The sequence below is a fragment of the Sinocyclocheilus anshuiensis genome, unplaced genomic scaffold, assembly GCF_001515605.1.
Source record: "Sinocyclocheilus anshuiensis isolate Anshui unplaced genomic scaffold, SAMN03320099.WGS_v1.1 scaffold84, whole genome shotgun sequence".
In the NCBI taxonomy this organism is placed as follows: Eukaryota; Metazoa; Chordata; class Actinopteri; order Cypriniformes; family Cyprinidae; genus Sinocyclocheilus; species Sinocyclocheilus anshuiensis.
In genome coordinates, this window is record NW_015557076.1 from 286,188 (window position 1) to 303,318 (window position 17,131).

The 17,131-nt window shown below is 37.1% G+C and overlaps 1 protein-coding gene across 2 annotated transcripts in view; it reads right to left on the bottom strand.

Moving 5' to 3' along the window:
* ssrp1a (structure specific recognition protein 1a) overlaps positions 1 to 17,131 on the bottom strand; it is a 20,762-nt gene that overhangs the window by 1,965 nt on the left and 1,666 nt on the right. For both annotated transcript variants that reach the window (XM_016471475.1, XM_016471476.1), the window contains exons 3-15: positions 15,981 to 16,166; positions 11,904 to 12,009; positions 10,820 to 11,013; positions 9,292 to 9,392; positions 8,031 to 8,160; positions 6,837 to 6,940; positions 6,626 to 6,754; positions 4,462 to 4,683; positions 4,262 to 4,334; positions 3,035 to 3,164; positions 1,390 to 1,435; positions 1,165 to 1,300; positions 870 to 1,037 (exon numbers count right to left, since the gene is read on the bottom strand). In XM_016471475.1, coding sequence (XP_016326961.1) covers positions 870 to 1,037; positions 1,165 to 1,300; positions 1,390 to 1,435; positions 3,035 to 3,164; positions 4,262 to 4,334; positions 4,462 to 4,683; positions 6,626 to 6,754; positions 6,837 to 6,940; positions 8,031 to 8,160; positions 9,292 to 9,392; positions 10,820 to 11,013; positions 11,904 to 12,009; positions 15,981 to 16,166 — 1,725 coding nt within the window. The remainder of the gene's footprint in view (positions 1 to 869; positions 1,038 to 1,164; positions 1,301 to 1,389; positions 1,436 to 3,034; positions 3,165 to 4,261; positions 4,335 to 4,461; positions 4,684 to 6,625; positions 6,755 to 6,836; positions 6,941 to 8,030; positions 8,161 to 9,291; positions 9,393 to 10,819; positions 11,014 to 11,903; positions 12,010 to 15,980; positions 16,167 to 17,131) is intronic.

Genomic DNA, 17,131 nt, shown 5'->3' on the forward strand with positions numbered 1-17,131 from the left:
TATATATATATATATACACACACACACACATATATATACACATATGAAGAGACCAATGGTAATTAGCGATCTCATTTTTTTCCTTAACTCTTTCTGTTTTCACTGTTATATGTTAGAAGGAGCTATTACACATCTTCAAACATTAAACAGCACATAAATCAAAACCGCCTAATGTTAGCGAATGAAATATCGACACAGGAAGTGGTTTAGGACTGTGAAGCTTTGGGTGTCGGTGAAGCGATCGACTGCATCTATGTTCTGATCCGGACGTCATTAGTCATTTTTATTCAAAATTATGCTTTTTTTTTTCATGAAACTTACCCACATTCAGTAGTTGATATAAAAAGAATGCATGAAGCTAGAATAAAACAGTTTGTTTCGTTTAAAAGCAGAGGCTCTGTTCTTTCTTTTGCATGTTCAGATATTACTAAAACTAAATATTAATAAATGCTGGCGGGGCAAGAGGTAACGTCACACGTCACTAAATTAATGATTGACTTCCCTCACAGTTTCTGCAATGCCGAACCGCTTTAGTTATGGATGTGCTATACATTGGATTCATTAAAAAAAATTAAGAAATGTATGTTTTAATGAACCTTATGGCCACCAGTATTTGCATACAGAACTGTAATAGGCTTTTACTAAAATCGAATCACTGTTTACTGATGGAAAGTGACTTAAATAAATAAATAGTTGATATAAAAAGAATGCATGAAGCTAGAATAAAACAGTTTGTTTCGTTTAAAAGCAGAGGCTCTGTTCTTTCTTTTGCATGTTCAGATATTACTAAAACTAAATATTAATAAATGCTGGCGGGGCAAGAGTTAACAGGGGCTGTGAAGACTCTCTGGTTACTGATCTTAATTCACCTCTTTCCGGTCTTTGCCCAGTTGTTTCCACATTTCTCCAGCCTTCTTGGAGATTTCAGTGACTGATATCCCAGGATTCTCGCTCTTGATTTGCTCTCGGTTAGCATTCAGCCAAAGCATGTAAGCGCTCATCGGCCTCTTCGGAGCCCCGGGGTCCTTCACCTTCTTCTGTTGGCCACAGAGAGAGAAAGAGAGGGTCAATAAAGTCGTGTCTGTTTCGGGCGTCATCTTCCGAACAGTTTTAACATGCATGCTGTCATTCATGAGATATTGATATGTATGATATGTATCTGACCTCTTTCCGTGGTTTCCTCTCTTTCTTCTCCTTCACCACTTTCTTGGGCTTCTTTTCGGGCTTTTTCTTCTTGCCTTCATCCTCGCTGTCTGCGTCGTCCGCCTCGCTGTCGCTCTCTGAAGCGTTGCTGTCATACCTGCACAGACACAGCATCATATCATCAGAGTGAGAGACTCAGACTCACACATCTAAAAATCAAGGGAAAGAAAGCTTTCAATCCCTTACTCTTCTGGGACGTCGTCATCCTCTTCTCCAGGGTTGAAAGACTCGTCTACAGGAAGATAACGGATATTAACTACAGAACACTTCAAGCTGAGATTCCACTTATAGTATAATAGTTTAGTAATAGTTTTCTTAATATTTTTAAATGATCACCAAACACAAAGCCAGTTTCAATCACTGTTTGTAGAAAAAGCAGGATTTTTAGGGATGTAACGATTCACTCAACTCACGATGCGATGATTTCATGATGATTTTCTCAATTTTTTTTCAACAAAATGAGATTTAAGACAAATTATAAATGAAAAGGTGGCCTTTTATTATTTCTTAGGCAAAATGCGGCACATTTCTTCGTGAAATTGAAATATGTAAAATAACTTGAAAATTGTAGTAAATAATGTAAATAAAAGAAATCTCTTTATAGAAATAAATTAAGGCTTTTCTTGTGCTCTTTACATTTAAAATCCAAGGCAACCACTGAGCATGAGCAGTTTTTGTCCCTATAATTGTGAAAATTTTAATTATACTATATATATATATATATATATATATATATATTTATTATGGGCAACTGTTACAGCAAAATACCCCCCATTATAAAAAAACCTGACAAACAAGAATTACATCATTTAGACTTGACTAGACTTTCTACAGCAAAATAACAGCAAAATAATGCTATCATAAGACATATAATCAAACAAATAATCTTCTTTATATATTTGTTTGAATTTAGTGGAATTAAGCTGATAACTGCAAACGAACCTGCTGAAGAATGGTTTAATTCAGACTAAATCTGCACCCATTTTACCCATTCATTTTTATTTTATACATTTTCTTTTTAATTGCGATGTTTAATTGTATTGTTAGAATGCTGTAAACCATATTCTGATCATATTTTCACCATATTTAAAAAAAAATGCTCATATAATATTTAGTTTAACATGCATGACATGCAACATTTTGTGAAAGGTTAAGCACCTCCTTAAAGGGCTCACGAACTGAGAAATCAAATCTCCCTTGATCTTTTGATAAGTATAACAGGTCAGTGTACTATAAAAACATCCTATAGGTTTCAGAACTCAAAACTTTCTCGTTAGTTCAAAAACAGCTTTTATTGAAACCCGAGCTCAAAAAACGACTCGTTTTGGAATGTCACATTATGACATCACAGTGTGACGAAAGCCCGCCTCTGCAGAAAAAGATCACCGCCTACTTCTGCATCACCGCCTCTTTAGCTCCGCCCACCGATGCACACATACAACAGTAATGCCACGACACAGAAGTGTGAGTAAACGTGTTTTTACCACTATTGCATTGTCCGTTCCAGATTGCTTGATAAATACGGAGTATTTACACATTTTTAATACAAACGACCCGTTGTTTTTTTAGTTTTTTTTTTAGAGTAAGTATAATTTTAATATGCAAAACTGTTAGCCAATCACAGCAGTGGGCGTTTACTTGAGTCTTGAATGTGCCCCGCCTATAAAAACAGACTGTTCTGCAGAGAGCCTCAAAAACAAGATAGAAAATAGCCTATTACCAAAAAATAAAAATAAAAGTGGACCTGAGAACATTTTTCCAACTAAAAAAAGCAAAAAGCAACCTATATATTTAGTTTGCGCTGTGTGTTTTAGTTGAGGCGTGTCAGTACCGCTATCGCCCTCGGATCCGTCGCTGCCGTCTCCCTCCTCTCTTATCTTGCCCTCTTCTTTCATTCTCTCCAGGTAAGCATCATGCTGGTCCTCATCAGAGTCGCTGTAGCCGTCTGCTCCTTTCATGCCCTAGCACACACAAGCAGCTCGATAAATAAAACAATGTAACGCATGTGCATTTGGGTGTGCCAGAGAAAAATAAAAAATCTATTCAATATAACTCACACAACATCTGGAACAAAACATGATCACTAACAGTCATGTCAGAACAGGTAAGAGGAAAGCAAACGGATATTGTGCAACGTGTCTTTATATTAACGTTATTAACCAGCATTGTGAATAATGTGATAATTGAATCCCGCACTCACTCGGGAGCAGAAGAAAGCTGAATTTGTTCTAATGGTGTACATACAATACTGTTCAAAAGTTTGGGTCAGTAGGATTTTGTTAAGGTTTCTGAAAGAAGTCTCTTCTGCTCACCAAGGATGCATTTATTTGATCAAAAATACTGTAAAAATGTGAAATATTATTGCAATTTAAATTAGCTGTTTTCTATGAGAATATATAGTAAAATATAATTTATTTCTGTGATGTGCAGCTGAATTTATCATCATTACTCCAGTCTTCAGTGTCACATGATCTTCAGAAATCATTCTAATATGCTGATTTGCTGCTCGAGAAACGTTTCTGAATATTATCAATGATGAAAACAGTTGAGCTTTTTAATGTTTGTGGAAACCGTGACTTTTTTTCAGAATCTCTGATTAATAGAAAAAAAGAAATGCACTTATTTGAAAAATATATTTTTTTGTAACATTAGAAGTGTCTTTACGGTCACTTTTGATCAATTTAATGCATCCTTGTGGAGTAAAAAAATATATATATATTTTTTGGTGAAAAAAAAACAACTTACTGACCTTGAATTTTTGAACAGTAGTCTAACTAATATTTTTTTTTTTTTTCATGCTGATTTACTAAAACAAACTATGTAGAAAAGAGGCTGAATGATTTTAGCTAGATTATTATAGCATGGATTGACTAGAATTGGTTTTAAAAAGGTTTGACTTTTCCCCCCACAGCAAATACATGAATACAGATATATCCTTTTTAACCATAATTAATTATAATAATCCATTTGGATTATATTGCCCAGCCCTACTGAGCATATTACTTGTGTGCATTTTGGCTTGAACCAAAATAAACGTTTTGAAAACAACAGAAATTACCTCTTTAAATCCTCTGTTCTTGATATTCAGCTTCTTGGCATTGACAAAGTCAAAGAGTTTTCCGTATTCTTCCCTACATAAGACAGAAGAGAGGTGATTTCCATTATCTTCTGATTTAGTGACCTGACGCTCATTTCAGGACAAAGTGCTGCAGAGAAAGCACTTTGTGGTGAAAGGCGTGACGATGAGGCGCAGTTTACCTCTCGATGTTGCTGAAGGTGTACTGGTTGTTCTGCTTGGTCTCGATCTCGAAGTCGAAGGAGCGGGTGGTGGTGGTTCCTCTGGCAAAGTTGACGCAGGAGATCTCCTCGAAGCGCAGGTGAACCGGAGGCTTGTGCACGTAGATGAAGCCTCTCTCTAGAGGATACACCAGCCCTGAGCTGGCCTTATACGCACACGTTATACACTGAGACCCCGAGTGACTATACACACACACACACACACACACACACACACACACACACACACACACACACACAAAGACCGACATCAGGAAAACCTTCGAAACCAGCTCAACTTGACGCTATTATAAATATGAGAACTAGGGGTGGGTAATACGAGCAATTCATAACCACAATATTTGGTATAAATAGAGGTATGCAATATTTATCTTTCACGATAATATCGTAATTGTGGTTTTAATGATATGCGAGCTGACATTATGGAGTGCGTCACTCACGTTTCAAAAAACAAACAAAAACACGTCTTGAGAGTCCAAAAGCATTGACTGCGTGAAGAAGCCTATTAGAACGCAGTTAAAATGACCTTATAATTCAAGTTATGAAACCAAAAATTTTTTTGTAATTATAAGGTTGGATATATTTATGTAATTTCACACAATCAAGAGTGCCGTTTTCCCAAATATCAGCGCATGAGCGCAATCGCAAATGTGATATTACTTTATGCAAAGGTTCAAAACAATAAGAAAAAGTTAATTTTAAGTGAGTTACATTTTAGACACAATATTGTCTTTTTTTCTGTTTCGCCAATGAAAATATTTCCAATCAAAGCCGGAGCGGAACATTTGTGCATCTCAGAGCAACACAGCAGTGTTCCGTTCCTGAATCTTTGTTTGAACGAATCATTTGATTCAATGATTCAATGATCCATTCATAAAATATATCAGTTTCTGTGAAGATATGTGCATTCCTACCAGGACATTCTTATCATTTAATAATGATAAACCGTGGTTTACTGGGAAACTCAAACAGCTTCGTCACGCCAAAGAGAATGCTTACAGAAGTGGGGATAAAATCTTGTATAACCAGGCCAGGAACAGACTAACAAAGGAGATCAGAGTGGCTAAAAAAAACTACTCAGAAAAGCTGAGAAAAGAGCTTTCAGCAAACGATCCAGCGTCAGTATGGACTGGTCTGAGGAACATCACCATGTACAAGACACCACCCCCACAGCTTGCGGAGAATCAACAACTGGCTGACGATCTGAATGTGTTTTACTGCAGATTTGAAAAGGATCGTCTACCACCCCCCATCCGCTCTGATCTGCACTTCACACATTAAACTGCACACTTTGTAAATAACATATCTGCACACTAATAAAAATATATCTGTACATTTATCTAAACAATTAAACTTTTTCCTATACTTCTATTTCTGTATATAGTACATTATTCAATTTTTCTTTTTTTTATTATATTAGTGTTATATTACATCCCTACTGTGTTATTCCTATGTATGTCTGCACTATCATGTATGTCTGCACTATGTTTGTACTTTCTTCTACACTGGAAGCTCCTGTCATCAAGTCAAATTCCTTGTGTGTGTAAACATACTTGTTAATAAAGCTCTTCTGATTCTGATTCTGATAAACACAGCCACTTGCTTCGTTTCTAAATGAATCATCTGCTTTGAACAAATCATTTGATTCAATAATCCATTCATAAACACAGCCACTTGCTTCATTTCTAAATGAATCATCTGCTTTGAACGAATCATTTGAATGAATGATTCCAATGAATCACTCATTAAGACCGGGACTTGCTGCCACCTGCTGTCGGTTTGTGTCATATTTATTTATCCATAAACTAGCCAATGCATCAGCACAAAAACACACTATGCAAAATAGAATTGAATGATCAAATATCCAAAAAAAATTTTTTAAAACAAAATGGATATCATTTTTTTCAATATCGCACACCCCGAGATATAAAAAAAAGTTACAAATATTTTTTTTATAAAAACAAACTACTACATGAAATAAAGACCAAATCATTGAGGATGGACCTTTCTGAATGAGTTATTCCTCATTTTCTCTCTAAATGCAATAATGCTAGTATATCATCCACCCCTAATGAGAAACATAAAAAGTTTAATCTTTATAAGCGCATCTGTTTAGGTGCTTTACCCCTTGAAGTTTCCAGGCACTGTGATCTTCCTGTTGACCAGGGCCTTCATGACCCTGCTGACTATCTCATAGAGCGGCCCGGACATGTTCTTACTGAGCTTGCCTTCATAACGCTTCTGCACCTCGTCCCTAGAGAAGACAGAGACCGATCCAGTCAGCAAAGCTAGCGGCGGTGAACCTCGGACAGACAGAGAAAGTACAGTGTACTCACTCGCTCATGTTCAGAGCAAGACTGAGCTCTTCATCTTTGGAGAAGAGGAGGATGAGGAAATGATAACGCGTCTGACCCTGTTTAATGGGTGGGTCGAGACTGATCTGGAAAACAAAAAGCATCAAGGCTGGGTCAAGAATCAAAGACAAACCATGAAGCAGCATCTGTAAAGATTTACTGACGAATAAAGCCTACGATTCTGCATTTAGCCAGCAGGTGGCAGCAGCACCAATGCATTAGTTAGCATAGGACACACAATAGGGATGTTTACATGCACTAATTTTTATCAATACAAAAGAATCCAATTCTGTGTATTGGGATTTTTGCAGATAATTACACAATATTTTGCTGAGTGTGTTTTTGTGCTGGTACTTTGGCTGGTTTAGGCCTGTCATGGATAAATAAATGACACTAAAACCACCAGTAGGTGGCAGCAAGTCCCTTAATGAGTGATTCATTGAATCATTAATTCAAACGATTCGTTCAAAACAGCAGAGTCATTAACAAATGAAGCAAGTGGCTCCTTATGAATGATTCATTGAATCACTGACTCAGATGATTCGTTCAAAAACATTCATTCAGGAATGATTGAATGATTGAAGATGCACAAATGTTCTAATATGAACTGAAAGACTATATTGTGTCGAAAACGTAACTCGCTCAATATTAACTTCTTGTTTGCTGAACTGTTAAATTAAAACAATGAACTGTATAAAATTAATATCACATTTATTAAACGGCGCTCTTGCTTGTGTGATATTACATAACTATATAAATATAATAAACAAAAACATACACAGGGATATAACTTGAATTATAGGGTCATTTTATCTGCTTTCTAATAGGCTTCATCACAGAGTCAACGCTTTTGGACCCTCAAGACGTGTTTTTGTTTGTTTTTTGCAAAGTGAGTCACATACTCAATGTCAGATTGCATATCATTAAAACAACAATTATGATGTTTGCAGATGATAAATATCACACACCCCTACTGTGCAGGAGCGCAAGGTGTTTTTGAATTTTTTGCATTTACATCCTTCATTTTTTCCAGTTAATATGATTATTTTAGGTCTACACCACGCTGATTGACATTTCACGGACTGATTGAGGTGTTTAGATGAAGGTTTTCAGTCTGTTTATTTGAATGCATTAAGTTTAGTTTCTCTTTGTTGGTGTGAATCACACAAAACTCACCACAAAGAACATCTGCCTCTGGTCCTTGTGTGGCAGCAGAAAGAGCCGCAGGACGGTGGTGTAGGGGATCTTATAGTCAAACGTCTTCCCGTGCAGGTGCAGGAAGCTGGGGTAGATACGGATATCATACCTGAAACACAGACACTAACTCACTCAAACAGTCACAAACAGGCTTGCTGTGATAGTCGGTGCTGATGGTTTAAACACGGTCTAATTTATTTATTTTATTTATCAAGATGTATGCCATGCCTCCAAGCTTTCTTATTCATTTTGCTAATAAACATTCTCTGTTTCTTATTTATTTGGTTCCAGTGTTTGCTGATTTTCATTTTTTTTTTATATTTAAGCTTTGTGTAAGTTATTTTATATCAGGCCTATAGCATGGTGTAGTTTTATTGGTTTTGTTAATGAAAGTTCTACGAGTGAGTTTGTCGTTGTACTGTTTTGTTGTTAATTTAACGATGGCGTCTTATTTAATATTTGTAATAATTTTATTGTTACACTTTCAAAAGTGTGGTTATTTTATTGGCTTGTGTTTTTAAATTCAGTATCATTGAAAGTAGAGTTAAATTAAAAAGTCTTACAAAATGACTTTATATTATTTAAGAAAATAATAAATTATTACAAAGCATTTTAGGTGCATCCCTAGTCACAATACAGGCCGTGTGCATCACTCAGGAAAAAACACTAGAGGGCGCTTAATTACTGTTCATTATATATGTATGCTTGCACAAAAACAAGTTTTTATGAAAACTACCTTATGTGCAATTGAGTTCTATACAAACGTTTTTATTTGAGTGTGATTATCTCTGAAAATAAATAGCACTGAATGTAATAGTTTTGATGTTAATTTTAACTTCTAATATTACGTAGGGCTGGGGTTTGACACAAATTTCACAATTCGATTCGATTATCCTTCACAAGCTTGCGATTCGATTCGATTCAATATGGATTATTTTGGATATATATCAGGTACAGGACATGGCAAATTTTCTCAAGGAAAAAAAATAAATCTCTCAACTAATGCTGTAAAATATACCCGAGTCAATAAATTTGCTGATTTGTATACAGTTTCATAAAAATGAGAATCGATTAAAATAGAGAAATCTATATTTTTTACCCAGCCCCAATATTGTATACCAAAAAGATGAACAAAAGTCTTAAAGGGTTTTTAATGACGTGAAGATGATTGGTGAACTAGCTCTAACTAATCAACCGTTCTGGCAGAAGATGTGTATTGTTGTACAAAGACTCAGCTTACCTTCCTCTCGGCGTAAGGCACTGAAGCTCTTTAAAGATACACACGGCGTCTCCGGTAGCCTGGATGACGTCTGCCTTTGAGAGAACATTCTGAGCGAACGCCTGCGACAGCGAGAGAGATGATCATCGTCATCATCATCATCAGAGCCAACAGCAGCAGCTCACACACTGACACACACAAACACAGAGACACACACACACACACACTGACACTCACCCACACACACACAAACACACACACTGACACTCACTCACACACTGACACACACACTGACACTCACTCACACACACACAAACACACACACTGACACTCACTCACACACTGACACACACACGGACACTCACTCACTGACACACTCACACACACACAAACACACACACTGACACTCACTCACACACACACACACACACACACTGACACTCACTCACACACACTCACTCACACACACACACACTGACACTCACTCACTCACTCACTCAGACACACACACAGACACACACACAGACACTGTGTGAGTGTCAGTGTGTGAGTGTCAGTGTCTGTGTGTGTGTCTGTGTGTGTGTCAGTGTGTGTGCCTGAGTGAGTGAGTGAGTGAGTGTCAGTGTGTGTGTGTGCGTGTGAGTGAGTGTGTGTGTGAGTGAGTGAGTGAGTGACACACACACTGACACTCACTCACTCACTCACTCACTCACTCACTCACTCACTCACTCACTCACTCACTCACTCACTCACTCACTCACTCACTCACTCACTCACTCACTCACTCACTCACTCACTCACTCACTCACTCACTCACTCACTCACTCACTCACTCACTCACTCACTCACTCACTCACTCACTCACTCACTCACTCACTCACTCACTCACTCACTCACTCACTCACTCACTCACTCACTCACTCACTCACTCACTCACTCACTCACTCACTCACTCACTCACTCACTCACTCACTCACTCACTCACTCACTCACTCACTCACTCACTCACTCACTCACTCACTCACTCACTCACTCACTCACTCACTCACTCACTCACTCACTCACTCACTCACTCACTCACTCACTCACTCACTCACTCACTCACTCACTCACTCACTCACTCACTCACTCACTCACTCACTCACTCACTCACTCACTCACTCACTCACTCACTCACTCACTCACTCACTCACTCACTCACTCACTCACTCACTCACTCACTCACTCACTCACTCACTCACTCACTCACTCACTCACTCACTCACTCACTCACTCACTCACTCACTCACTCACTCACTCACTCACTCACTCACTCACTCACTCACTCACTCACTCACTCACTCACTCACTCACTCACACACACACACACAGACACTCACACACACACTCAGACACTCACACACACAAACAGACACTCACCCACACACACACACAGACTCACACACACACAAACAGACACTCACCCACACACACACAGACTCACACACACAGAAACACACACACAGACACACACACACACACACACACACACACACACACACACACTCACCTCCACAGGGTCTGAGCCGTCATCTCCGGTGTTGGGAGGCACATAGAAGCGGACCTCCATGAGTGACACCTCCGCATCGTCATTCTGATGAAACTCCACCGTCACCTCGTTCTTCCCCGTTGCACACTGGGATACGCTGGACAGCGGGATCTCGAAGACGGGACTGTCACTCACATCAAATGACAGCAGAGACCCTGAGCACAGACGAAGACAGAAACGCCATGTCATACTGGGCAAGCATAGCCATTTTTGACTAGCTCTCCTCACTATTTTACCATTTTTAAGCAATATACACTCATTCAAAAGTCGGGGGTCGGGAAGATTTTGTGTTTTTGAAACAGTCTCTTCTGCTCACCAAAGCTGCATTTATTTGATAAAAATATTCTGAAATATTATTACAATTTAAAATAACTGTTTTCTATGTGGATATCTGTTAAACTGTAATTTATTTCTGTGATCAAAGCTGTATTTCCAGCATCATTACTCCAGTCTTCAGTGTCACATGATCTTCAGAAATCATTCTAATATGACGATTTGCTGCTCAAGAAACATTTCTGATTATTATCAATGTTGAAAACAAAACAAACTTTTTTTAACTAAACAATTTTTCTACATCAGAGTTTAATAATTTGATGCCTGATGTGATATTGGGAATATGCTTTTAAAAATGCAATAAACTAACAGAAGAGTTGCATAAAGAAATATATTGGTAGTTTTTTTTTATTTATCTGTATCAGTCAATATTGTTAATATCTGTCTGTATTGTATATACACATTCATTTTCCATATTTTAGATTTAAATGACCTCTGCCATCATCTAATGCTGATGCAAAGCGAATCTTTAAAAACACGACTAATTAAATAATAGTTAAATGTAGGCTTCAGCAAATTTCAAACTGAATATATACTTTATCATACTGTGCATTATAAAATTGACAGCATTTAAAATGACTGATTTTAGTATTTATTTCAACAAAACAGCACAGAATTTTCATATCGGTTATTTATCGGCTATCAGCCATAATTAGTGGATTTGTATTGGACAGGACTTTAATATCATGCATTGCTAGTGGTGTGTGTGTACCTGTGAATTTGGCAGTGCCCCAATTCCAGCCCTTCACACACATGTCCTTCTCCGCCAACTCAACCTTGTAGTTTGCTTTAAAAAACACTGAGATCTTCTCAAAATCCTGAGAGCAAGAGAAAGAACAGATAAACAGAATTAATGCCTCACTTCCCGACTCTCTCTCTCCTCTAGTCGTGGGTTCATTAATAAAGAGAGTTGGCGGCGGCGCTCGGCCTTCTGGGAAGGCAGAGGTGTGTGTAATCCGGCCGGAGGCTGATGCGGAGCATGCTCAATCAGCCTGTTTATTTATCCAGCGCTGCACAATGGCTTCCACATGTCACTCCACCAGGTGTGTGCGTGTCCATCTGTGTGCTAATGAGCTTGGCACTGCTTACCGAATCCCTCACGATCGCATTAGCATCACACAAACCAGCAACTCTCACACACACACACTTCTCCCTGATCCTCAAAACATGGCTTTTTTTCCCCTAATGTAAAGACAGAACAATGATGTTACATGTTACAGATTCTTCCAGAGATACGGTACACTGCTTAATGATAAACACCAAACACATTGACATCACACACACACACACACACACACACACAGCAAATCCATTACTGGAGGCCAGTGATTAAGCCCTGGAGAAAAGCATTCCTGAAACATCTTGAATTACACACACACTGCACTTCCTTTGACACAGAGGAAAAAAAACAAACATTTAAGCAGAAGCAGAAAGGAAGTGTTACATTTAGGGCTGGGCGATAAACAGTATCATATCGAGATTGCAATAAAATGTCAATTACGATGCCCTCTGGACATTTTTACTCGATATGGATTAATCTAAATATCACTTCGGCAGCTTTACTCCTTTTCACTTGAGAAAAACTGCCACACAACCATTCAAAATAAAAGTCTGGTTTAGCTTGAAATTATAACAGAGATATATTGCTATTGTATAATAAAATATAATTCCCAAAGTAATAATAAAAAATTATTATTTTTAAGGAATATCATACAACCAAGGTTTTTTTTTCATTCATTTATACAAGTGTTGTGCAGCATTTAGCTTGACAATAAAAATGCAATGTTTTGTTGTAAATTAATTTCATTTGATTACATTTTAGATGAATGATCGAACTGTTAAAGTTTTATTAATTAATTTCATTAGACACCATTTGTGATAAATTTGTATTGAATCAAAACACAGCACACACAAACACGAACACATGCTGAGTGCTGTGCCTGCCTGTGACGAGGAGATTGTGAATAAAGAATGAATATTAGTCGAATTTAAAATAAACATTTGCATTTGAATGTTAGGAGTGCATCAGGGAGCGTCATCAGTGGCGCACGAGATGCGGTGAATGATGATGATGTAAGTGATGTTGTTGCATTTTAATGTTTAATGTCTAGCTCTAGCCCACGAGACGCACCGCTGCTGTGTTATTCTTTCAAAATATTAGAGAAATATAGTAGCTCAATGCAGAGAAGATCTTGATTAGGTTAAAACTGAAACCAAGCCATTCATAGAGAACGCATATTCAGCGCATTTTTTACACGGACAAGTACGACTGCTGCACTCGCGTCTCACACAAGAGATGTATAGAGAGCCATGCAAAGTTAAAACAGTTTAAACTTTTAGAAAACACGTCACGAATTTGTGGAGGTTTATTCCGTTTCACTGCGTCTCTTATGTTTTTAAATGCAGTCTGTGTGAATGGTGCTTCGGCTTTTTGGATTAAGCAGCGCATAAATACATGATGCTGTTTTGTTCATAATTGTTTATGCAATTTACAAAATTATATTAGATGTTTATGAGTTAACTTAGATGTAATGCACAGTTTTTATAGACAGTTATTTCCTTGCGTTGACTTGAATTGCGCTATTATTTTGCTCATTGCGCCCTACTGTGGCCTCGGGAGACAAGACAAAAGTTTCCTTAAAACCTATTTAATCTGCATATAAAACATTAGAAATGAGATATTTGTTAAATTTTTATTTTGTGTTTGATTGTTAAAACAAAAAATATTTGTTGTTTGTCTCAAACTGGGTTAATTTAAAAATACAGTGGTTAAATTAAAAAAAAAAAAATTCTATTGCTCTTTGTTTTAAAAAAGGTTATAAAAAATGTCAATAATTATCGATACCGAACGATATGAAACATTATATCGTTGATACATTTTTTTTAGCTATATCGCCCAGCCCTATGTTCAGATAACAAGTAACAGTTGTCGGTCAGGAAAATGAACCGAAATGAACATCCCTAATTGCTACCATCTGTTTGCATTAGTTTATATCCAGCTGGTCACTTTAATGCATTTGTTAGCAGCGAAGGTGCAGATTTAAAGCCGTGACGTGAGAAAGCAAACTGATGTTTATTCAGCCGAAAGAAATCCTGCAGCAAATTACATTATATTTGTCCCAAATCGTTGTTAATGTACATAAAGGCTTCACCCCTGTATGTAGAATTGTGTATTTTTCAGCGAAACTTTTGTGTTTCTGTAGCTCTAATAAAGTCTATATGCTTCATTACATACTGCGCTTTCTCTTTCCGTTTGCTGTGTTTTTTTAACTCCGAACTTCAAACGCATCTACGCCGCTTTTTTCATTCTTGAACTGAACTTTTGCCCATTTGGTGATTAAATAAACTGTTTGTGATTAAATAAACTGTTTTAGACCACCGCTTGAACTGAACGCGACACGTCCGGTGTGTGTGATCCCTGATACCTGCGCACTATCTGTGACTATTTTGATTAGATAACCATCACGTATTCTAAAATACGTGTGACAGTATACATACAATATCCATATGTATGTAATTTCAATGCTATGGCCTGTGTGTAGATATTTAAAGATGATCTTTAACCCCTTAACTGTCACCCCCCATTTTTTAAAATAGGCATTAAAGTGCACTATCCAAACTTAAATTGTTATAATTCATAAACTCTTTGGAATACAGAGGAAGGGTTGGTCTCTTTTTAAAGAAGACAGTCAGCAGATTATTGCAGAAGTGGAAATTAAAATATCGAAAACTTATAGAAGTTTAAATTTACTGTAAATAAAATGCACCGTTAAATTTTTATAATATTTTATATAAAATAAATATTTTACATAACAGGTTTGACTCTAGAATTGCTAAAAAAAAAAATTGTAAATCCTTATGTCTAAAAAAATTATGTTCCAAATTTGAAGTTGATATGAAAAAAATGTAGGTTTCTGTGAGATTTTATTTAGGGTGCTATACCACAAACAGCCACCGGGTGCCATCAAAACTCCACTGAATTTTTTTAATGCATTTTTCTGTCACAAATGTCTTGATTTCTCTGTCAATATTACTTTACTTTATCCCAAAATAACCACCAAATATGGAATCCTGAGACTCAAACCTTTCCAATGATATGTTTTATGTCAAGATTATAAAAAGTTTTGATTATAAAAGACCGTAATGCATTTTGTAATATGACACTTGACACCACCCGCTAAGGGGGAGGAGACCGCCAAAAGATTTTAAAGTACCATTTCCATGGTAACGCAATGTCCGATTCCAAAATGGTTTTCACAGGATGAATCTTAGGCTTCTAAGCTTTCAAACGATATAAAATTTATGATGATTACTAAAATATTTGATAGAGAAAAAGGACAATAAAATTAAAAAAATAATTTTATAGTAAAGCACTGTTTTAGTTTTTGTTCAATATCCATTTTACAAAACTATTGGTGTATTAATCTGTTATCAGCCAGTGACTGTGGTCCAACCTAGCTATCGGCATCTGTAAAATCTTTAAAATGATTGTAAAGCGCTTTCGGTGTACAACAACAATACACAATAAAGCGCTATATAAATGCATCATTCATTCATTCATTCATTCATTCATTCTAAATCCACCATCGGTCGACCTCTAATGTTTACATTTATTCTCAAGGTCTGACAAACATGTGGAAAGTATTTCCTTCCCTATTAACGCTACATGAATAAAGCGATAAATATCAATCTCAGTTACAGTTATGACTACAGTGGTCATATTTTGGCCATATCGCCCAGCCCTAATTACATTTATGGATACGCAGCCCTGATCGGTGGGTTCTCTCACTGTGTCTCTGAAGCCGTCATATCTGTAGACGTCTCCGGAGCCGGTGGCCAGCTTGATCCCGTGACCCAGACAGACGCGACGCCACTGGGCCGCAGAGAGCTCAGGAGCCGGGATACTGTCCACCTTCCCCGTTTTGTGGCTTTTATAGACCACCGACTGCTTGCCGAACCTCAGACGGCCATCATTCTGACAACAAACACAAACAGCAATGAGCAGAGATCAGTTACGACTCTACAGCGTTTTATTCTTCTGTATAGCTATCCTCATGTATATTACACACTCTCTGTAGGTTCTTTAAGGTTTGTAGCTAAACACAACAATCCCAGCAAGTTTATGAGTAAGTGCAAAACATATGTGAGCCTGGAGCACAAAAGCAGTCTTAAGTCGCTGGGGTATATTTGTAGCAATAGCCAACAATACATTGTATGGGTCACAATTATCCATTTTTCTTTTATGCCAAAAATCATTAGGATATTAAGTAAAGATCATGTTCCATGAAGATATTTTGTAAATGTCCAACCGTAAATATATCAAAACTTAATTTTTGATTAGTAATATGCATTGCTAAGAACTTCATTTGGACAACTTTAAAGATGAATTTCTCAATTTTTAGATGTTTTTGCACCCTCAGATTCCAGATTTACAAATAGTTGTATCTCAGCCAAATATTGTCCTATCCTAACAAACCATACATCAATGGAAAGCTTATTTATTCAGATTCTCAATTTCTAAAAATTGACCCTTATGACTGGTTTTGTGGTCCTGGGTCACATACAGGTGCATCTCAATAAATTAGAATGTCGTGGAAAAGTTCATTTATTTCAGTAATTCAACTCAAATTGTGAAACTCGTGTATTAAATAAATGCAATGCACACAGACTGAAGTAGTTTAAGTCTTTGGTTCTTTTAATTGTGATGATTTTGGCTCACATTTAACAAAAACCCACCAATTCACTATCTCAACAAATTAGAATATGGTGACATGTCAATCAGCTAATCAACTCAAAACACCTGCAAAGGTTTCCTGAGCCTTCAAAATGGTCTCTCAGTTTGGTTCACTAGGCTACACAATCATGGGGAAGACTGCTGATCTGACAGTTGTCCAGAAGACAATCATTGACAATCTTCACAAGGAGGGTAAGCCACAAACA